This window comes from Anopheles bellator, chromosome 1 (genome assembly GCF_943735745.2).
Source record: "Anopheles bellator chromosome 1, idAnoBellAS_SP24_06.2, whole genome shotgun sequence".
Lineage (NCBI taxonomy): Eukaryota > Metazoa > Arthropoda > Insecta > Diptera > Culicidae > Anopheles > Anopheles bellator.
This window is the reverse complement of record NC_071285.1, coordinates 18,993,975-19,017,726: the sequence shown is the minus strand read 5'-3', so window position 1 is coordinate 19,017,726 and position 23,752 is coordinate 18,993,975. Positions and strand designations below refer to the sequence as shown.

General features: G+C 49.0%; 1 protein-coding gene across 1 annotated transcript in view; it reads left to right on the top strand.

The window, feature by feature from the left end:
* Positions 1–2,397: 2,397 nt before the first annotated feature.
* LOC131215166 (alpha-catulin) overlaps positions 2,398–23,752 on the top strand; it is a 46,482-nt gene continuing 25,127 nt past the window's right edge. The window contains exon 1 of the mRNA XM_058209552.1: positions 2,398–2,685. Within this exon, the coding sequence (XP_058065535.1) occupies positions 2,398–2,685 (288 nt within the window). The remainder of the gene's footprint in view (positions 2,686–23,752) is intronic.

The window sequence follows — 23,752 nt, the reverse complement described above, 5'->3', positions numbered from 1 at the left end:
CTGTCCTGCGGAGGCCGCCCAGGACAGCCCCGTGCCGTTGGCGATGCTTGCCAATGGTACCCAAGCGTCGGGGCGTCTTCTCGTTCACAACAGGGATAGGTCGTTTAGGTCCTGCAGGATTGGGAAATTTTTGAAATATCCTTACCAAAACTCGGAGCCACCTTAAAGCCGTGTTGGTCGGGCTACATGTTGGCGTTGTTTCTCGCCAATCTCTTCACCTAGCCAAGCCAAGGCATTTCGAGCGAAAGTGCCTGCGGTTATTCGGCTATGGTGTTTCCTCTTCTTCCCACTCTGGTTGGCGTTCGCTTTCGTGCGCGCACACCCACGCAAAGGGCGCGTCGGAAAATCCCACCCCACGTGGCACGATACATCATCTCCCGCAGATGACGATGGTGGTTGTGGCTGTTGTTGTTTCCGAATTTTCCACCTCTTTTTCGGGGCCAACACGGGCGCTTGTGTGTGTTATTATTATTTTCCTCTCGTGTGGATGTTTGTCGTCGCTTCGGTTTCGGTCTGCGTAAAGGCGGGAATTGCCAAGCAGCGTGGCAGAAAACGTGGTTTCCGATGGGAGGCACAACTCCGGCCAACAGGCGGCCTTGTGGTCGCGCCGTTTCGCAGGTGTCCTCCCACAGGCCTCCTTCGTGCGAGTGTGCGTACGCCAGTGTCGGGGGGCCAACATATCATCGGCTGGTCGATACATGAATAATCGATGCTAGCTGACGATGGGCCTGCAGGTCTGCTGGGCCGGCGACCCGATAACGGGCCGAAGATTAATGTCCTTTAAATTGTCGGCACGGCGTGCAGTTGACGGGACTCTTTGCGCTGTGGTGGTGGTTGAAGAAAATGTGGCCGCTGCCGATGCTAAGATGCTACCCCGTCGGTGGGTGTTGGGCCGTGTAAAATAAATGGTCCCGAACAGTGACGAATGTTGGTGTCGGTAGCTAAGGGAAGCTGAGCCCGGCCGGTGCCATGATTGGAAGCAATTTAGCTAAATCGTGTTCCGATCATTTAATAATGATCTATGGCATTGATGGGAGGCGGGGGAAGTATGCTGCCCGTGAGGTTGCAATCGACAGCGAGGCGTGTCAGATTGCACGGAAGAGAGCGAAAATTTACCGTTCTTGTGCCTTGTTTGATTTTTTTATCAGTTTTCGTTTACCATACAACTGTAAGGTCTGTTTGTAGATAGGTACTAATGGACCCTTTCGACTAGATTAGTCAAAGTATTTCCATTTAGTATGTTAGAGCTTTAAATTTACTAAAGCATTGCTCAAATATTAAAAGCAGAGTGTCAAATGTGTAAATTCGATATCGAGTCCATTAAGGTCAAGTCGCTCGGTGAAAGTATTTTAAATCGAGTTGAAATTGATAAAATGTTAATGTTAATCCCATAAGCAGTCACAATTATGCGCAGAATAAAGTAGTAAATTGGAGAAAGATATTTGCTGTTAAGTTGGGCGTTATGTGCGGTGAAGTCAGCCTAATTATTGAAGACATTACCTTTATCCTAGCATGTAAACGATTTCCGCTTGATTGTCCATTCTGCAACTCAAGTACCGGGAAAGTACCGGGACAAAATTATAAGGCTTTATGTAAGGAACAGGACAAACTGGAACATTCTGCGCCAATCACTTTGTTTTTATAGTCACTTTGTAAGTGATTTAAACAGTGATCATTGATTCGTTAGTGACTTGATTCGCGCGGGTGGTCTAAGCGATTGTCGTTGCTTTAAATCGATCTTCTAAAAAACTTCGATTATAGTTTCTGTTTATTTAATTTCTTTCTGTTTCATTATTATTTCCATTGCACGAGAACTCGATTGTCCAGGTGCCCGAGTTTATCGAGACTATTTCTGCTTAGAATGTTGTTAGTAGAGTTCTTGTTTGAGCCTTTGAACTTCATACTGGTGACGGTGGTTGAAGAGTCACCGTGGGTCTTCGCTAAGGACGCAAGTAGTGAGCACCGGTTATAAAAATCGTGGTCCACAAAGGACACGGTGGATGCGCATCGCTGCCAGTAGTCATTCAATCAGCGAGCGGGCATTGTGTGCGTTTGGTCCGCAACGTAACCGTTGTTTAGATTTACCGGCGATTTAGAACCAAGCCAACCGATCCCTCGACGCCAGCCGATGAAAGCCGCATCCCTTTTCTTACCTATCTACTTTCTTCGATGGAACGGCGCAATCTGAGAAGCTCGATAGTGGATCACTTCCCACCGGCGTTGAGAGTTTCCAAGTGAACGGTGTACAGTGTGCTGGTCCCACTTCCGTAACGCCGCGTGAAGTGCGTTCCGTGAAAACCGGAAGCAAGGCGGTTGATAGCGAAAAGGGGGTGTACCGATAGTGTGTGTGCTTGGTGTGCTTGTATCGGAATTCCACGTGTCGGAAGGTGTAGCACAATGAACGAGAAGAGCTACTTCGAGCGCAGTGTAAGCGTCAGTGCGAGTGATGATATTGGGCGTCGGATCGCTGCCAAAGGCGCTGGTGGTGGTGGTGGTGTTTCCGGTGGTGGGAACCGGAAAAGTGCCTCGTTCGATGTGGACCGCCGCCGCCGCCAGGGACCGGATGTGGGGGACGGACCGCCGGCCCCCAGTGGGCCAGTGGCCAGTGGTAGCTCTGCAGCCGTCGGTGGCATTCGAAGGCGAAGCAGCAGCAACAGTTCCGTCCACCGGAGATCGCAGCCCAAAGTGTGTATTTAGCGATGCTTTCGATGTCGTAGTGTGCGTCGGGGCGTGTGCTCCGCTGCTACGGTGGCTACTGCTTGTGGCTTCTTCCTAGACACGCACCGCATTCGCTCTTCACTACGCCAGTGCTGCCAGACCACCTTCTTAGTGGCAGGTCTTAGACCTAGCCCACCGTGTGTGTACAGAGCTCTTGTCACCATCAACATCCGGTCTTGTTCACGTCACTCCGGGAACCGCTACCAAAACCCTTTCTTCATGCTTCTCTATCTCTCTCTATCTCTTTTTCGCACACCTGCCAGAAGGCAAACTTCTTTCGCTTAGCGCTAGAGCTCCTTCTGCTCGTTGGGTTCCTTCTTTGCATTGCTTCATTTCACTCGCTGCTGGATTACTTCACCCTATGGTAGACTCTTCCGGTGCACTACACTCGCGTGGCGTCTCAGCCGTCAGTTGTGTAGCCCCAAAATCACCGCAAGTCTCCTGTCATCCTGGAAGCGGCAATCTCTGCAGCGTGCACCTGCTTACCAGGGCCATGGCTAAAAGGCTTGAAATGTTGTTGTTGGCGGAAAGGATACGTTGCACCTTGAGCTTAAAGCAATATAAGTTCACGGCAGGGCTGTGCATTCCACATGCTCCAGATGCTGAGCTAAAGGAATAAAGGGCAACACCGTACGGTTTCTAGCTTCGCTGTTCGGGGAAAAAGAAACATTAATCCATGCTCCATGCAATCACTGTGCTCGGTGGCATTGTTTCCGTTTGGCTGGAGTTGGGTTGAGTTGCGACAACATAAAAGGTGGACTGAGGTTGATGCGCTTTGCAATGTAGAGATAAATTAATGTCACATGCTCGCGTGGCACATGTGTCTGGTGAGGAATTAATTTCACTTTCAATGACGGCAACCGGAATTATTTGTGTCTTTGCCGTGTTGGAGCAGGAAACGTCTTGTATAATAATTTTGGTGACTATATTTGCATATTTTATTTGTGTTATCATGTGCTGGAATAGCACTTGAAATAAATAAGACATGATTGAAAAGAAAAATACCAAAGTCTTAATGTTATAAGCAAATTATTTCTTATAGCATTTCGAGCATAAAAGAAATTATTTATTATTTATTAATTATTTATCAGTCATAGCGGCCCAATTAAAATCATAAAATAGCCAATTATAATTGCCATGTTTGGTTTATGTTCAGCTTCATTCAATATGACCACCAAATAGAAAGGAGCCACGGTTGTGTAAGAGTAATTCTTGCGTTGTCCAAAGCACAAAAACTTCCCGCTTTTGTGACACACTTCTTAGAAAAAACCACGACAATATTTGTTAATTAAAGAATGCTCATCTAACCAATTGCAACGGATCCGGTGTATCGGTGCCGCGGTGCTTCTGAAGACGTTCGTTACACTTCGCGGAAAGCTCCATAAACCACCGACAATACTTGTCATCGTACACCGTCCACGGGATAATTAAGGACATTCAGCGAAATAGCACGTCGTCGTCGGCGGCGACGAGAAGTCGTACGAATTTGCTCACGTCGGCTCCCACAATCGGCCCACCAACACGTGTCCGGAACGTGCACACTTTTGCACCTGTTTTTATTACGTGCTTTCGGTTCGCCGTTTCTTTCGGAAGCCTACGGCACCATCGAGTGCTGGGCGAGTGGTACTCGTCTATGTTGCCGCCATTGTTGGCCGCTCAATAACCCGCTGGGGTAGTGGTGGCCGGGTCTAAGACACTGCCGACTTCCCCGGCCGCCGTCGCAGGTGACCGTTTGAAGCGAAGTGGTGGCTTTAATTGAATTTATGCTGGAAACGTGTAAGGTTTATTAGGCGCAACGTGCTATACTCATTAGCAGTAGCCGCGCATCGTCCCCTAATGTTGTCGTCCACCCCCCGATCGATGAACACGCTTCCTTCGCAACACTTTCGCAACACACCGACCGCACCTTAACGATTGTTTCGACACCGATTCGACGCACACGGCAATGGGCGATAATAAATTACCCAACCCAACCGGCAACTCGGTGTACGGCTCGGGCCCGGATTCGTTTCGATCCCTCATGCAAATTAGTGAACCGAAATTTTGATTCCACTCCGACGCTCCTGGACCTGTTGACGGACGGACGAATCTGGCTGAGGGATGATTTTATGCCATCATGGTGAGGGCCGAAAAAATCACTCTCAAACCTCTAAAACCGATTCGCCCGGTGCACGCTTTCTTCGGAGTGTCTTGGCCGCTGGCCGGATGCCGGCGAGTGCGTCCCTAATGGTAGCGTGTCGAGGCGATGGCCCAGAACGGTTCGGCTCAAGTGAGCTTAATTCATCATTCACGGTGTAGTAATTCGATGATTGATGATGAGGCGCTGCTGCTGTGGTGTACGGATGCATGCTGGACTGGCCAGAAAGGCGCTTGGGCTGGACTTTGAATGGGTTACGCCGCACGGCCGATAACTTGATTAGTGGACACCGAGTAAGGTTCTGGGCACACGCTGCCGCTTGGCGCATAGTTGCTAGTCGCTAATTACCTTTCTTTCGTTACTTTGTTCTCCTCTTTTGGTGTGTGCTAAAACGGACGTCACGGGCGAGAAGGTACTTCTGGTTCTCATTTAGTCCGTAAATTCTGGCTGAAGAAAATTAAAATGTGTCCAACAGGCAATAAAAGACGAGAATTGAATTTAAAATCCAATTGTTCGGGAACGGGAAAAGTTTTGATTGCCAACTTTTCTTTCTCGTTTCACATTTTTAGAGCAAGGACATTTACATTTTCACAGAGCGACCCATTTTCATTATTTTCCCATTACGTGCAAAATTTATAGTCATGATTTTGTCCGTTTTTTTCTGCAAGTTTCGTTGCTGACCTTTCAACCTCGATCGAGCGTTGAGTTTTTCAGAACTACATTCGTGAATTGTAGTTGGGCAATATATTTTAAACCTCTCGTAAAATTTTCGTTACTTTTGCTCATAAATTATAAAGATTCCTCATTCATCACTTCTGCTGACTGCTGGACGCTTAGGCCTTTTTGAAAATTGTATGGTAAAAGCGACAGCACTTTAAGCAACTCCGAGGTAGAGACTCCGAGCTCTATGCTGCAGTAGAGCAAACAATTAATAATCACATTGTTGCGGTTTCGTGTCACCAACTTGCTTCTTCTAATCGCAAACAAACCCTGGCAGGCCCTCTCACCCCGCGCGATGACTGCGGAAAGTGGCGAAAAGAAAAAAGGGGTAAAAAAGACGGAAACTGACGGGGTTTCCATGCTCAACCGTCGCACAGTCCGCGCCATATGGAGTGTGGCGCGTATGTGGGCCACCGGTCCGTTGCGGTGAACGACTGTGCCCTGCTTCTTTGGTCCCTCTTTCTCACTGTGTCATCGACAACACGGGATCCTGGGGCGAACCTTGCCCGGTCGGAGTCAATATTGACTGAAGTGATACAACGATTGCAGTGGCCCGGGTTTATGCGAGCATATTTCTCATGCTGCTGCCAACCGCACGCAGTGAAATTTGCTTCCTACCCACACACACTTACAATCGAAGGAGAATCCTGAGGGTTGCACGGGGGTAAGCAAATAGAAGGAAAAAAACGACGAGGGACAGCAAAATCCGTCTTGTCTCCGTACGAGGGGACGGACAAAAATGGGGAAATAAAATATAGATTAAGAAAGGTCCTTCGGCGGGGGGGAGCGGCGCACAGCGGCAGGGTGGTAGACTCTTTTGTTCGCTTTACACAGGAAGCCAGGAACCGTGAACCTGACAGGGCCGAGAGTCCTGGTGTAGCCGGACCTACAACTCCCATCATCATCATTATCGTCATGAGCATTGTTCGTCATTCGGATCCACTCGAGGTGGTGTGCACCACGTTTCCGGCGGCCACCTGGATTTCCCCGGGGTGGACCAGCCGGCCCGCCCGGACAGCAAAGAGCGTTCGTCCGAGAACCGGGCCAGGCGTGGTGAAAAGAGCGTCCCAAGCCTCCATCGTGTGCGCCTTCCGCTCTACTTGCGATTAAGAAATAATATCGAATGAATAAGATATAATCTGAGGGTGTGCCCGGGGGTTGGCTCAAGCGGGCTCCGGCCGGTGTTGCAAAAATCTTATGAATAGTTGATAAATTTCACCCGACATCTGAAGGCGCGAGCAGGCTCGAGCATACCCCGGCTGACACGTGCCCGTTCTCCCTTCGGGAGGCACGACGCCTCGGGAGAATTTCGTCTGCGGTTCGGTCCCTCGAGCCTCCTGCCACGTGGTGCTCGTGATTTCGATAACGGACGGTCGGAGGAGGTGGTTCCGGTATCAGTCGTGTTTCGTTCTTTGCCAGCTCCAGGACGCTCCTCGACGCGCTGATTGCTGATGCGGTTCCGCGCACTCATAATGGCACACAATTACTGTGGTGTGCCCCGACCAATGCCTCGCTTTGCATTTGAAAAGGCACTGCAACGGTCGGTCCATCTTGTCGCTCGGTTGGATTCACATCGAGTTCTTGATTGGCGTCTGGAGAACGGTGGCTCTTTATTAGGTTTACCCCACCCGAGGGATAAGGAATTCCTTTTGACGGCGTACAGAATGGGATGTTTAATGCGAGGCACAGTAATTTCGCATCGTGCTCTGGCTGGCAAAGTAATCTACGTTTAATCATCTATTAATATACAAAGTCACAAACGAGGTGCTTGAATGTAGTGGGAATTTACAACAAAGCAAAAGCAAAAACTTCAACGTGCCAATTTCCTGCGATTTATGCTAATTCATTCGGCGGAGTTCAACAGTTCATTACGAGGAATTAAAATTATTATGCAAAACGCTTACGAGCACGTGTTGCGGGTGGTTTAAAATCCTCCGCGCTCCACCCGTCGCTTCATCATTCATCTCGCAGGATCTCGATCCGAGATTAGATAACCGAACCCAGACTCCGCTCGCTACGCACCGTGAGCTTCGGGGGGGAATAAAAATCCAACCACGGCCCGCGGCCCATAATAGATTTCACTCCTGGCATCTGTTGCCAGCCGGAAGGACTCTGTCATCTATCGCAACAAATGGAATTGAAATCTTGATTCCGTGTTTTGTCTGGTGAACTGATGCTTTTGGTGAATGATCGGCTTTTACGACCGAGGTTGGGTCGCCTGGGCTCCGGCTTCGGGATTTTCCATTTTGCCCGGGTTATTCGTGCCATGATCATCATCATCGCAATCGAAGCCCGGCTTTTGAATGCTAATCATCTCACTCACGGGCGTCTTAGCGGCGGATTAGTGCCGCTGCGGACCATAGTATCCAATTTTGCATCAGCCACCTGGCGTCTCCATCGGCTGGATGGAGGCGCCTGGTGTCGCGGATGTCTTACGCGAAGCAGCGCGACCGTACCACCGTACCGGACAGCCAGAAGTATCCAATTAGTGCGAGGCCACCGGCATTGGCGTGTTGGTCGGAGAATGGCCCAGAATCGAACGCCGAGGGGGCGCAAACTTTGTTTACTTCCTACGTAAAAGAAGCCCCACGTTGTGTGGGGCATCTGGGCGCGAGCGAAAAGGGCTGTGACATAACGCGCAAGGCGGCCCCGAATCGAACGTTAGGTCACGGCAAGCTACCGCGATGCGATTAGCTAAACGATGCCAGAGAATCGGAAGGATTTGTCTTGACAGTTTGACACAGGATTAGGAACCATCTCGTGCGGGGCTCGGACCGAGCCACGGGTCCTTCACCTAGTTCGGGGCAGTGTTTTTTCTTCTCCCGTCGCTTTATCCAAAAGAACGCGCCGGTTAGGCAATGGATTGGAATTACGTTACATTGCCCATCCTTTTTCGTCATGGGACGGGCGAGGGCGACGACCATTTGCTGGTGGTCATTTGCATAATTTCGAATCGAAGCTTAGGGGGTGGTAAAAAGCTCGTGCCACGTGTTAGGAAGCACCTTCACTACCCAGCGTTCTGACCCACCATTCGCTACGTCGGTATTGATCCGTCAAGGTTGACACAGTGTTCGGGGCGTGCGCGTCGTAGCCGAACGGCGTAAGGCAACACTGTACTATAATTCAATATTACCCGTGGCGCGGGCATATGAATGCTGCCAGTTATTGGCACGGGAGGACCATTGTTAATGCGCCCAGCGATTGTTACGCAAGGCTCTCGAGCGTCGGGTTGTTATTAATAAAACTTGTCTGTTTAGTCAAATAGCCTCGAACCTTGCCTTCTAATGTGGCAGATCAAGTTTGATTTTGATGAATGAAATTGGTTTACCTGTCCTCATTTATTGTTTTTTTTTTTTGAAAATATACCATTTATTGGTGCATTTTTGTAATGCTTGTTCTCTTTTTTACAGTCGTTCACAGCCCATTGGCCCAGCATCGTTAACATAATGATCACTATCGGTGGCGTTACTTTCGCTTATTGTTTCATTTCATCCTCAAACACAATTACGACACGGCCACGGTTTAAGGGCTCAGTTTCACCGTCCGTATCATTTGCGTACCGTACGACGGTATCTCTTTTGTTTTATCTTCCCACGTCATTTATCGTTAGTGAAAACAATTTCCTAGATGAGCCGGTGGGAAAGCGCTTACTCACCGCCAGCCAGTCAGCCAGCCAACCCACCGTTACCGCAGCGTGGAACGGATCGGAAAATTCGGTCCACACCGCCGCGGTAGACGCGGCTCGGGTAGCATAATCGATTAGTCACGCTTTTCATCAATGTTTCGCATTCCTCGCGGGAAAGCATCGTCTTTATTTCCCGCCGGCTCGAACGAGAGCGACAGGGTGGAAGGTCGCAAAGTATGCGCGTAATCGTATCGCTTTCGATTATCAGCAGCAAATGATTTTCCCATTCCGTTCCGGTGGTTAGGCCCTTTTTCGGTGGGGCGGAGGTCGAGTGTCGAGTGGGCGATTTGTTACAATTTTTCCCCTGGGCTGTTGTTGGCGGGTGGAGCCTCATTTTCCAACTGCCCGGGCTCGCGCATCATCCGGCACTTTGAGCGTCGCACTTCATCAACCAGCAAATGGGCGTACGACGCCGTGTAGCGCTCGAAGACAACCTACGAGTGGTCTCGGAATTTGGTCTCGATTGTGGCGAGAGGGAGATGCAGAGAGCATAAAACAACAGTAACGATGAGATTCAAATTTGCTTCCACCCGCGCAGTGATGCTGCGCGAAAGTGTTTCGGAATTGATTTCGTAGCCATTCCAGGAGGCACCAGAAACACGGCCAAGCAATTGAAACATGAATCCAAATGGCTTTGTGATGACTCTTTCTCCGGTATCCTTCCGGCAAAGTCCTCCTGCGGTTTCCGTTGGAGGACTGGACGGCCACAATGAAAAAGTGAAAAAGCATCCAAAGCTAATCGATTTTCTATCTCCACAATGGTCTATCGGTTTTTTGGCCAGAAAATTTGCTTGCAAATGCCGCGGACCGCCGACGGTGGTTTGCACGGTAGTTCGCCCACGGGAGATGTTTGTGTTTTATTTTCCTCTCTTATTTGGTCGCCAAAATTTTCTTTCGGCGTCCGATTTTTTTCTGTTGCGAGTGCCACAACAAGGAAAGTAATTTTTCAACGCCACACGGAGGGAAAGTATTTCCATTTTCCATTTTTTCTTTCAAGCCACACAAACGACAAATCCGGGGCCGGGGACTCGGTTTGGCACTTTGTGGCGATTGTTGAGCGTTAGCGACTCGCGCACTTGACACAATAAGAAGCTTTTAGCAGTGTTGTGCACTCGGTTCTGTCCAGTGATGGTGGTCGAAAACGGTGGCAGATCATTTGAATTATATATTAAAGTACTTCGCTTTGCAAGCATCAAGCATGGGGCAACAAAATGAGGAATTAGCTTAAGATGAACGTTTTCAAATTAATTCGTTTTTATCTGCGCTGGTTTGTAGAATTTACAACGTTCGTTCCAATGCATCTCACATAGATAATATGAACAAACAAATCATTTCTAAGATTAAAAACCTATTCCAACCATTCAGAAGAACTGCTTCCAGACGGTAGCTGTAGCTTTGTTAGCATTCTGCAGTTTTTTTGCTCTTTCTTGAGTAGCATCACCACCTCACGGTACTCGGCCATCCTGTTTCTTGTGCTGCATCTGCTTCTGACATCGATTCTATCTCTTAGACTGGGCGTGAAAAGCTTTTACGTCCTATTGTCCTGGTCCTAACGCAAAAGCACCAGACCAGTGTAGTTTGGTGCAGAAAACCGCTGGAATATCGAAACAAAACCGTAATTGGGGAAAAAAGCCTCCCTGGTCTTTGTCGCTATGTACGCTGGTCTTGGGTGGGCACATTATTTCGCAATAAGGACGTTTGCTCGGTAGCAAACGCAAATTCGGGGTGGATTTACAAAAGAAGCGAAACAAGATAAGGCTCATTGTGGGATATACGAACGAGGCAACCGCGCACGTCCGGAGGAAAATCCGAAGGACACCGGAAAATGGAGCGAATGTTTGAACAGAATGTGTGTATCGTTAATTGAATTTCTCCATTCACGGGGTTTAATGTACATACATTAGGCAAAGCGCTATTCATTAAAAAAATACCGATAAGGGAATCTTGCAGGAACCGAGTGGCGTTGGTGTTTCAGGAAAACTTCCAGTTTTTAATTCAATTTCTTCGCCTTATGGAATATTCAATACTGCCGCAGGCAAATGGCATATGAAGTGGAGTTAATTAACATAGAAAGTTTTCCGGTGTGTGCTTTGGCCGACACACGTGTCGAGTTTTTGTCCAGCGCGATCCGAAAGGCAAAAGTTTTCCGAACAAACCATTCGAACTTGGAGTTTGCGTATCGACGGGAATTTAATTTGCGTTAGAATGTTGCTCCTGATATATTCCTTCTATTTTTGGTAAACGGAATAGAGAAACTTCTATCCCGGGTTTAAAGCCAACGTTCTGCGCCACAAATTCAAGGAGTAGGATAAATTGGGAGACTGAAAGATTCTCTCTATTTTCTGTGTGGCCAAGGCCAGGAAACGTGACGAAAATGGTTTGCCATTAAGGATTTTCAGTTTTCCACCCTGCTCGTTGCTTCGCAGGGAAAGAGTTGCAATTTGGCCAGCCAAGAACCTCTCGGACGACTCCCGTTTGTTTTTTGCTCTGGTAATCTGTTGACTCTCGCTCCCTGCGGTTGCTATCAGACGGCGTCGACGAGCAGGGAGCGTTCATGTTTGTGAAAAATGTGATAATAAATTGGGTGAAACGTTATTAGTATAACATAGTGCCAATCATTTCAATCCGTTTCACTCGGCACCGGTGTTTGCTTTCTTTCGGCGGCAAATTTGGTGTGTGTTTGACGCTCGTCCGGTGCTCGTGCACACGGAGCATGTAATTGAATGCGCTCCATCATCAGACTTAAATTAGAAAGGTTTTTGAATGCAGACATGCCACACGCCGATATTTTAGTGCACGAATTTTTGATTTGTTGGTTCGATTTTAATCATCTTAATTTGAAAGTTCACCGAGTTGCAATGTTGCTAGAAAACTTTTCATGACGATGCCATGTTTTCCTTATCATGAGCACGAGGAAAGCTTTGAATTATGAATTGAGCTAAAAATTCAAAACTTCCGATGGATCGGATGCAAATCGGAATCCATTAGTGAGCGTGCTAATGGGTAACGAGAAAACTAACAAACTTTGAGGCTGACGCCAGGATCCATCTTGCTAGGATTATCGATCCACTCGGGGTGAGCTGCCCTTCCGTAGCATCACTCTGTCAAGCACGGAAAGTAGTGTAGTTACCGTAACTCCCGGCGACGGATAAGCGACAGCGGGTGATTATTGTTCCTGCGTGACTTCCAGGGCATACCCACAGATTCCGGTCCAGATAGGGGAGCTACAGGAGCAGTAGTAAGCCGAACGATTTGCAGTATCTGTACGCTGTCAGAGTCAATCTCGTTAGCGATTAGTTCTCCGGCTGTCCGTCTCCATCTCAATCAACAGCCGGGGCTTCGGTTGTAAACCGGAACGGAAGACGGAAATTAATTAAACATTATCAAAAGCATAGCCGTCGCCCATCGTTCGGTGCCTGTTGTGGAGCGGAGGATTTTACTTCCTCTTGAAGGATGGAATTTCTACTCGCTCCCCCCGCTGGTGGTGTCGTTCTTGAGGATGGTCCACGTCAAAGCGCGAATCCCGGTACGGTGGCGACGGTCTAAAGGAGACGTCTAATGCGACCCGAGCGATCGGGCACCACCCTAAACTTAATTAATATTTGCACTTGCAATGTCGGAAACCGCTTGAATGCCGGACGGACGGACGGTGTGGAGAGATTTTTCAAGTGGAATTCGGAACTCGAGATAAAATTTAAGACGGCAATGGCATTCTTCTAACGATATCATAATGAGTGGAAGTGAAGAAGAATTTACGATCAACTAGCTGTCCGGTGTGAAGACGCGTTCCACAGTGACCGACCGATCGCGGACAATCGATGTGTTCTTGGAAAACAGATTCAACTGACAGAATCGAAACACCGAATCGAATCGCCCCTTGGAACCTTGAAGTGAAGCAGAATATTCCACCGTTCCGTTTCCGGGGAAATGTAATTCAATTTCCGTGGACGCAAACGACTTTAGGTGTCCTTCAAATTCCGTCAATTCGGCTATCGGTCCTACAGCTTGAGGTAGAATTGATGCACCTATCGTGCGGCTGTGGGACCGTCGAATGATCTCATTTGGCGTTTGGCGTCGCCCAAACGCTGGTCGTACATAAATGGAACGAATCGAATGAAAATCTCAATTGCTTGTAATTGAGTTTCAGCTAATGCAGCCATTGGACTAATTTGGCCCCAAATCGAGCGTCCATTTCTGTGTATGTTTTTTCCTTTATTCAATTGTTGATGCTAATTCATTTCAGTCGCCGACTCAAGGCTAAATAAATGGCACTTTTTTGGACAGAGGACCTTGTTTTAGGTCCTAATACCGTTTGTGTTTGAACACATACACCTAAATACACATTGTATAATCTGGTTGAGCGGTTCCACATGCACCCAGTGCTCGCCGACACCGAAACCGATCCGAGAATGAGGGGAGAAAATAGATCGCTTCGTGCTCGCGCCGTGCACGTCGTTAATTTATTTATTTTACCACCCCGTAGTGCTACAGTCAAGTCACATCAGGCGCTGGAACGGATCGGTGCCGTTATCGGTGAGTTGGAAAATAGCTTCGGCCCGATTCGGCCCGGTGATCAGCATATCATCACACCCTAGCCAGCTAGCTAGCTCGTCCGCCCCAGGCCTTTGCTTTTCACACATCACTAGCAGCGTGGTTTATCGCGTTGCTTGATAGCAGCTGCCACGGGGCTCACGCTGCTCCAGAGGTTGAGCTTTCACGCTGCCATGGTTGGTGTAGGGCATGGTTTTCCACCCCTTTGCTTCGATTGGCCGGGGCGTAAGGCAGGTTTCGCCACTCCCGCCACGAGGCATGCCTGACAAGATAAGACCCTGAATCGGTTCCGTGGCTTTCCGAGCGTTTTGCCTTTGAACTTGAGCTTTAAGGGCACCGAAACCTCGTTCGGAGGTGCGCAATAAGGTTTCGAGCGCGGTCCGGTGCCACTTTACCAAACGTTGATTGGCACGGAATTTGGAGGCTCCGAAATGTGAAGGTTACCCAACTTTTCTGCCCAAACAGGGTAATTATGGGATTAGGAAGCGGACGGGTTTTTGGGTGCCGCCTCGCTTCGGAATACGATAATGATTGGGAAATTCAAACAAAATTATAAATTTTCACTACGTCACGCAATAAATAGTGAAAGGGAACAGACAACGGACAAATAACACGTCCCTGTCGAATGAATCGGGGTCTCTGGTTTTTTTTCTATTGGTTTCGTAACAGTTCGCAGCACTATTTATAATGCCGCTCTGGCGGCTCTGGAAGTGCCATCAGTTTAGTTTAAGCAAATTGAAGGAATAAATTGCCCCACCGAGTGGAATTCGCTATCCGGAAGTAAAGCGGACTACTTCCGGCTTCTAGGTCCGGCTATCGATCGTCGATTCGTTGGTCGTTTCTTGTCCACACCAACCCGTTCGGTGGACGGAAGCACCATCTTGTGGATCAATGTCAGTTGGTCCGGTTGGTCCGGTTTGGTCCGCGCAATGCCGACTGGCAGGTCGTTTGTTATTTCGTTTGCTTTCCCGTACGTCCCGATTGAGTTCTGGCAATGCTAAGTATGAAATATGGTTCCCCGAAGACGTCACTATCCAACGATGCTCGTGGACTCGCCCGTTCCCGAGAGTCGGTCCTAGTTCACGTACAGCGAATGCTCACGGCCTTATTCAACCAATAAATCACTTCCAGTAAGTTGGATGGCGTTAGTGTTTTGGGCTCCCCGAAGCCTCGGATCGAGGCGAGCGTCCGAAACTTTTAGCAGGAAATGTCACAATTGGTTTTTCATAACATTTTACGCTGCCCGGATCGTAAATCTCGTTGACAGACTAACCTGTTACTGGAGTGACTGCGCTTTTAATCCATTACTTGCTCATCTCACTGTTTTCGGGGGTGGCTTTGGCTTGTTTCGGGTGGCTCGGTAATTACCTTACAGTCTGTGCGAAAACACTGAAGTGGAAACTCGTACCCAGCCCGCCCGTCTGGCAATATTGGCCAACCCCACTGCCCGCTGCCAAATGGATTTCGTTTTGCTCCGCAGTCAGATAGGTGATGTTTGCTTTTTGGCAGGAGAACGGAGCAAATGATAACCCTTCTAGAGTTCTGTGCAACAAGCGCGTCGATGGAACCAATCGGAGCTAAATGGGCAGAGAGACACTAGTTTCGAGTTCGAGTGAGCTTCAGCTCACGGTACGAGCTCGGTAAACACTCGCGTCGAATATGGTTCGACGAAGTGCAGATGCCGGTTTGTGTTTCTTTGGCCAAATATTGGCTATCGGATATCGGATCGACGAGCGGAAAGCAACAGTTTCTTGTCATTCCAACCCACAGTCTCTTAAGATCCGGGAGTGTACGTTGTAAATTATCCGTAGTAGTTGCGCTTGTTCTTCACTGCCCGTGCTAATCATTGAGTTTCCCAAGAAGCTGTCAAGCTAGTATCCCAACGGATACATTTTTTTTCTTTTTTCATAGGAAGGGCATGTTTAAATTGTAATTTGTAAAAAGCTATAACACAAACATAATTATTGACAAAAACGTTGATGGATTTCTTTCATTTTGGCGTTATCTTAACATCTTGAGTAGAATCGTAAATTGGTAGTAATTTAAAACTAAATTGATGTAATGCTTCAACTCGTTAACGTCGTAAAATCGCAACATAAAATTTGTGGCGGTACATTGTTTGTTTTGTTATATTTCCTTAATTAAATTTACTTACTAATCAGTAAGAACTAATTTTTTAAAGTACCAGACAGTCTTCTGAACCTTCCATGCAAAATGGACACGGCTTAGAGTCACACGAAGAGTTGCTTGCTTCCGTTTCGACTCGATTTTGGTAATACAATTTGGCCACTGCCTTTCAAATTACTTCCCTGCACCGGACAGGCAATCAAAAACGATGTTAGCCGGCGGAGCGAGTTGGCGAATGTTGGTGACTCTAATGTGAGTTTCTTTGATTGCCCCATCATGTTTAATGGACATCTGGAATTTATGCGGTGCAGCTTAGCACTCCGCTCACGTGCTCCGAGTTCCGAGATGATATGCAGCATCAGACGTCGTCTTCGTCGTCGCCGAAACATTGACTTGATGCAATGCTTTATGTGGTTTTTTCTGCCATCCGGCCTCCGGGTTTACTGTCGGGCATTTTAAGCACCACAACAACTTCGTAACCAATTCCGAAACCGGAGGGGCAGCGCTGACTGAGTTGATCAAAGGACCACAGCGGAGACCATTAAAAGCGAGCCATTTTTCCCACGTGCTGTGTGATCCGCCTGTTTGTTCCGCTACCGATCACGTTCCGGTGTTGAATGCATAACGCTCGCCTTGGGGACGGACCGCCTTCGTACTCGGGTTGGCTCGGGCCTGTGGGCTCGGTGAGGATCGAAAGGAGCGATTGAGTGACGGATTGCGGTGTAGACGAGAACGATGATGGCTCGTGGCTGTCAGGTTTTGATGTTGACACTGTTAACGTGACGTGGGACCTTCGAGCCCTGGGGTGGCGGCAAGGTGGCGATTAATATTTTATTTTCGTATGAAATTTTTAATATTCGATGGAGGGACCGGGCACGTGGACTGGCCGGGCAAAACTAATGATGGATCGGTGTCGTCGTGCGAGGAATCTGAACGCGTACGGTCTCGGTCACGGTGGACGTCTTGGTGGGCCTGTGTCACGACATAAGGATGGAATATTTATTGCGAATGATACGAATTATGATTTCGTTGGAAATACGCTTATGGGAGCGGAATTCGTTTGGAATCACAAAACAACTTTTTGAAGAGCACATCGCAATGTGAACAACAAAATTAGAGCAAAAAGCTTATTTATTTCGTTTCAGAATACGTAATTTTGTGCATACATGTTTAGTTTTGCTGGCGAAACGAAACAGGAGCATCGTATGTGGTGATATGCTAACCAAGCGTAAAAATGCAATCTCTGTGCCCTACATTTTTTTAGGGCCTCAACCTCAACCTGAGAGCCGTAGAAGTGATCTTCCCGCAAGCCCGCTGACTCCTGCACCGCAGTCAGGGCCACAGGTACACAGCTGCTGCAATGTGAAATTCGGATCCTTGACAGTCCCGGACCCGGGCGCTCAACATTTGTGCCGCATCACACGGTAAACAAATTCCTGCACCGGCCCCAGCTGAACTCTGCAGCAACGTGCAGGCACAGGCCCTTTGCTGGACGGCTAATGACTATGCGGAGGGTTGTTGATTTTGCCCTGCCCGGACACACACGGTTACATGGAGGATCGGAGTCGACGGACCGGGAAAGATTTGTGCAGTTGGAAAACACACGCTAGTCACAGCAACCCAAACAAAAAGCGCCCGAGTGGCCTCGTCCAAGCTCAAGGGCCGGAAAGTTCCCCATCAGGGTGGGTGAGCTTGGGCTTGCAAATTCCCACCCGTTGCTGACTGCGCTCTCTCTTCTCGGCCAGGATTGTTTGATTTGGCACTGGGTGCTATTAGCTTTCGCACCTTGCCTTTGGGCACGGCACTGCAGAGATATGCTGGTGCGCAGTTAGCCGGCAGTAACCGAACTTGGCACCAGCTGCACGCCAATTATTAGTCCGGTAATTTATTGTCGGTGTTTTCGGGGGAAAGCTCTCGAACGGACCGGGCCGGCGTTCTATTGCGCCACAGCAACCAGCCATCTTTATGGGGCAATCCCAAACGGCATGTCTAGCAATGCGTCTGGAGCCCGGAGACTAGGGTCTGGTATTACAATGTAAGAACCCTTCCAACCCGTCGTTGCGTGAAAGTGGCAAACAGTTGGGAGAAGATTAAATTTTGCACTCCAGCGTGACTGCAAAAAGCTCGGGAACGAATGTCCCGGGAATGACGTCACGTTTTGTGTTCGTGAAGGAATGTAAATTAGAACGAGACAGGCCGAGAGGGAGAGAGAGAGCGATAAATTGAGAGAAAGAGTAAATGAGGCATTCCTTTGCCGTAGCCGATGCGTAACATTCCTTCCGCATCACGGCGTATCCCCACGGAGTCTAATCATGCACCTAATGCACCCTCTCGGGAGGCCAAACGGCGAGTTTATAGTAATTTTACGATCGGGGACACTTCAGACGTGCAAAGTACCGACTCCTGCTCATCGATAGCTCCTCCTTGCTGCTCCTTGGGGAGTCGTGTCTGGGGAGGACTCACAGCAGCAGCAGCACCGATTTTCTGTTGGCTTCCTTTACGACCGATGTCCGATTTTATTTTCGGAGGCCGGCGACAGTTCGCATCTTTCGCCCCCCTTTCGCTCGGTAATTTTTGTGTCATCCAATTTCGCCTTCATTTTCTGCTCTCTTGGCCGCACCCGAATTAGGCACCCGAGATGGGTGTCCCTTTGGGGTGGGGTGGTCAAGCATAAAGCCAGACTCGAAACGAAACCCCCAACGTTTTTGTGGAGCACAAAAACAGGGCACTCCTGGCTCGGGAACTGGCGCGGCGCAGCAGGCTGAGCTGAATTATTAAAGCTCGACGATGGTGTCTCGTTAGCGGAGGGCGAACATCAGAACATTGCTGATGCTATCTCGGGACTCGTTTGGGCGTTAGGGTTTTAGTTGTCTCCTTCTTTTCCCCGTGACGAAGCAGAACGGTTTTTTGTCCTCTCCTCGGCTCGTTGGCCTTCAGATAGTGCCGGGCCCCTTTCCGGAACCGTGGGAACCCGTGAGGGGATACCGAGACCACGGCCAGCCACTGTTTGCCAATGCAACAGGACGATCCTGCACGCCGGAAGAACATTCCCAACGTGGCTGGCGCCAGTGGCGCGCCGTGACAATCGGTCGCCGTGACATTCCGACCATCGTCGTCCTTGTTGTCGGTGACGGAATCCGGGTTTCTTTTCTTTTCCTACTCTTCGCGAGCGCTAGATGTTTACGCTATGTGGACAATTTTTTTTCTCGTGACGTCCTTCAGAAATTCACGACCATTTCCGGTGCACGGTACACCGCGGAACATCACCACGGTGGTCCTCCGTAAAAAACATTCCGATCCGAGACGCCGAGGCCGGGGGCCTCCGTTGGACCGGTCGTCCTTTCTGGTCGGGCGAGTATTTCCGGCGAAACTTTTGTCAAAGCATCACCGACTGGGGAAATCCCACGCGGCTAAGGCCGGGGCCAGTTCGGGTCCGGGTGCGAGAGCGAGAGAGGAATATTATTTATTCACTTACAGAATTTACGCATGCAGAAAAGTTCCGCCCGTGGTGTGATCCTTTTCACGGTCAGCCCCGAGGGGTGGCAGTTGTGGAACGGCTCCCTCCACCGGGGGGACGGTGACCATAAATCGCAGGACCTACAGCCTCAAGGGCCACCGGGGAAAAGCTGCTGACGTGACACGTTCACGCACTTGGTCCTGCGTCACACACATGCGGAAGACAAGCAGCCCGGAAGCAGCTCAACAAGGACCCCGTTTCTCGTGTATTTTGTACCGCTCTGTTGTGTGATTTTGAATACGGAGCTGCCTAAGCTTCTTTACCTCTTATTAAAGTGGCACCAACTTTTCCTTTCGCAACTTGTTCGAAACTTGTCCGTCGAAGTTCTTCATCGGAGGGCAAACTTCCTCCTTAAGAGTGGGTGAATCAAATTAACATTTAAAGTCCCGATGCTCTTCTCGGGATATCGACATCGGTCGGAAAGAAAGCAACTAGCCGTAGCTCCAGATCGTAAGACTTGGGACCGCGTCGGCAACGTTTGTAACTAATTACAAAGATATCAAAAGCAGACTCAATCGCCACTTCTCCGATGGTCCTTCAAAAGAAGCTCGTAAACGTTGACGATCCCGGGGCGATTGAAATTGCTCACCTCCCGGATGGGGTCCTTGTTGTAATTAACGTCCGCCAGTTCCCTTGACACTCCATCGACACACTCGTTCGGTTCCGACTCCAAGGCATTGATAGACACATACTGCCACACGGGACAAGGATTCTGATTTGAAGGATACAAAATTGATGCCAGCGTTCGGTTTTCCCACGGATGTGGTGCCAGGGCGAAGACGGCCAGACAGACACCTTCATTATTGAGCGCCTCGGCCCAGTTCAGACACAGACAGCTGGGTGATGGCGGCACTATTCTCCCTGTATGGGCCATTCAATCAGTGGCACCCCAGTTAGGGAGCTGAATACGGTTAGCTAGTAATTATCCTTCTCCCTTCGCTGGCCACACCGGAGTTGATGAAACGGGTCGGTACGCCTTCACAGCGAGCAATCGGTATTATCGGCCCTTCTTGCCGAAAGGACTCCGAGCGTTGACTGTTTGATTAGGAGTGCGCTGCGAGGACCTGGCTCTCGGTGTTCTGGCAAGGCAAAAGCATCGCCCGGTGCCATCGGGCCTTCCTTCTGTGTCCGTGGCCACCTCCGTGGATTAGTGTCGTGTCGTTAATCGGCGAACTGGGAAGCCGAAAAATGACAAGCGAAGGTTCCGAATGGGAACTTTCGTTTGTAAAGTAGTTTGCTAAGAGCCGTTTACCAACACCCAGGTGGTCTAGGTTGAGCTCACCCCGAGCCTGGATGCCCTCTTCAGATAGGAGTGGACAGGGTTTTTGGGTGAAACTATTCGGTGCCCGGTCTCGGCCCGGCAAAGTGTCTCACGGGAGCAGCATTTTCCGGTGCTTTGCTCCTTCGCTGGCTTTTGCCTCTCTCTCGCTCTCTCTCTCTCTTTTCTTCTGTCTGGCGCCCTGGTGCGTAAATGGGATGTAAAGAAAATCTCTGCCGACCATTAACGATAATCACACTTGGCTCGAAAGTTGGAGAAAATGTATTTTTAATGAATTCGGAATGCACAACGGAGAGACATTTTTTGTGCTCCACTTCGCTCACCTGCCGAGGATGGGCTGCCTGCTGCCTTGTCGACACCGCCAACGGGCGGATGCTGTTATTGATGTGCCAGGACTTTGGATTACTTTAGAGCTTTCGGAGAAGTTTTCGCTTCGTTGGGCCACGGGAACTCGTTGGTCGAGGTTGATATGCAAAAAAGGACACACCATGGCACATAGGATAACAATTTCCGCGAATAGCATTGGTGTTATTGTCTCTTGTCAACCATTTCAAAAGAGTTTTGCACGAGCAGGACGTCGGAATGACGAACTTTTACCGGAAGAACTCAAATATGGTAGCAACCACAAAAAAAAAAAATCATCGCCGAACTTGGAAGCTTTTCACTATCGGGCAAATTTTAGTTTTCTGAAGGACATGATTTTTTAAATTTTATCTTTCGAAGCTTCTATTTGTTGGTAACAACAATTGTTGCTTTTAATTGGTTTTTGGAGCACTTACTTTCGTTGACTATTTTTTTCAATCCAGTAGTGTACATTTATGGTAGAAAATATTACTGATTGAATATTATAATAGCTTTTACAATTGCAACAATAAACCCAAGGTGATGCAATGCAATAAAACATGACTAGCGGATAAGCGTATAAACCCAACAGAACCAGTTTAACCTTTCGACAAACGACAAAGGATAATGGAACAAAATGTTCGCTCTACTCGGGCGTTTTAACGACCTCTTCCGGGCACACCATTCCGCGTTGGTTCGTACCACAACAAAGAACGGGTTGCCATTAGGCAAATATCGTGGGCGCCTCGGTGTCCGAATCCTTCTCGGGATTCGGACTCTACCGGTGCTTGAATGGGACTTTTGTTTTAAATTTCTTCGTCCGTATCCAATTTTTTCCATTTTGTAATTCAAGAAAGGACACTTTCTGAGGGTGGCATAGTCTTTCCGGGAAATTTTCTTCTTTTCCAGCCCAAAGGTGTTTCCTATTTGTCAGGTTTCTAAAGGTTGACCCATCCGCCAAATGCAAGTCCTTGCGAGTGAGAACTCTTTATTTTTCGGTTTTTATTTCTACCTAACGGGCGGAACGACACCGATTCCTATTTCGTTTCACATTCATTGGCATCGAACTCAGTGAATACGAGTCAGCTTACCCAGAGAGTGTGGAGCCCGACTCTTATCACCTAACCGTGCCCCGTTAGCCGTGACTGCCGTGGGTTGGGGTTTTTCGAGTCCGATTCGTCCCGGCTGATGGTATTACAAGTATTATCGTAATGAATTGGGCACGACCTCGTTCAAAAGCTACATTGCCTGCCCGTATCTCACCGACCGCAGTGGCACTGATCATAAATTGCAGCTCTAAAGTTGTTCACCTGACGCGTTCGGTAGCAGATTACGTTGGCTCCGCATCATGTGATCGGTGCCACCAATCGGATGCGCCCTAGAGTCGACGGAATCCGGCACGGCACTCACGGTGTGATTGGTGTGACATAAGTGGTGTGTTCCCGGTGAGTGAGTGTGTGAGGACGGCGGGCAGTTTTCATCGAAAGTGTGTGAAAGCGGACGTCCCCGCAGCCCGTGCTTCAGTGAGCCCAAATGGAACCGTGCCTCGTTTCGCTCCGTCTCGTGGCTTACCATCCCCGGGCTGACGACGAGGAGTACGACGGCGACACCGACGGGTGCCGGCGACAACCAGCATAAAAGTTAATCCAGAACAAATTGAACAATTATCTTGCAATAACGGCAAACTGTGACTCTGACTCTCTCGCGTTCCGAGGCAATGTGCTTGAGCTCCTAGCTTCCTAGCAGTCCTCGCTTCCTATCCACTCGCTTCCCGAAGCCGAACACTATGGCGGCAACGTACGGTTGTCCTGGGCAGGTAAAGCATGCTCGTTGTTACTGCATTTTTCTTCTTTTCGGCATGCGTTTCGGTTTGTTTGCTTTTTTCCGGATCCGTCGAAGGTGTGACCTGGGTCGAGGAAGACGAGAAAGCCCTCCAAAAAAGGGTGATGCAATTAAACATGCACCATGGCAGGTTTTCACCGAACACAGGTGTGCTGCGGGCTGCGGGAAATTTATCGGCCTTCATCACCCACGGCAGCCAGGCTTCAGCCAGATGGCTTTCTTCGCTCGCTGCCGCCGAGAGAGCAGCCTTTTACGATGGGCTCCGGTACTCGTACGCACATCGCACCTTCATCGTAGGAGGGCGCGCAAGGATTCGATCCTGGCCGTCGCCAGGGCGAGATTTATGGCCACCATTTTCCGACGCCATCCTCCAGCTGGCTGCTTCGAGGCGGGCTTCGAAATACTGCCGTTCCAAACCTTACGCATTCTCCACGGCATGTTTGGTAGATTTCTGCGGTTTGGACACGGGTGATAAATGCTGTAACCGAGTGCCTACACCTGCCGAGCCCCACCTCGATTGTCCCGTTAATGTGCGTGCGTGTGTTGTTTTATTTTGTCGTTGACCTCGGCCCTCTCGAGGACGTTCTGCAACTAATTGGAATTCTTTCCGACATCATCCGTCACGTAGGGATCCCATTTTTTTGTTTTGATAGAGCCGAGCCGAAAGAAACGGAGTCTATTTTGGCGACTCGTGCGCATTCTAATATCGTTGTTTTTCTTTCGAGAAACACATTTCGCTACGCGCTGGTGAGTGTGATAAATTCTAAATGTTGATTTTCATTCATTTGTCTACGGAGAAAAAAAAAACAGAAACGAAATCCTATAATTGAATCA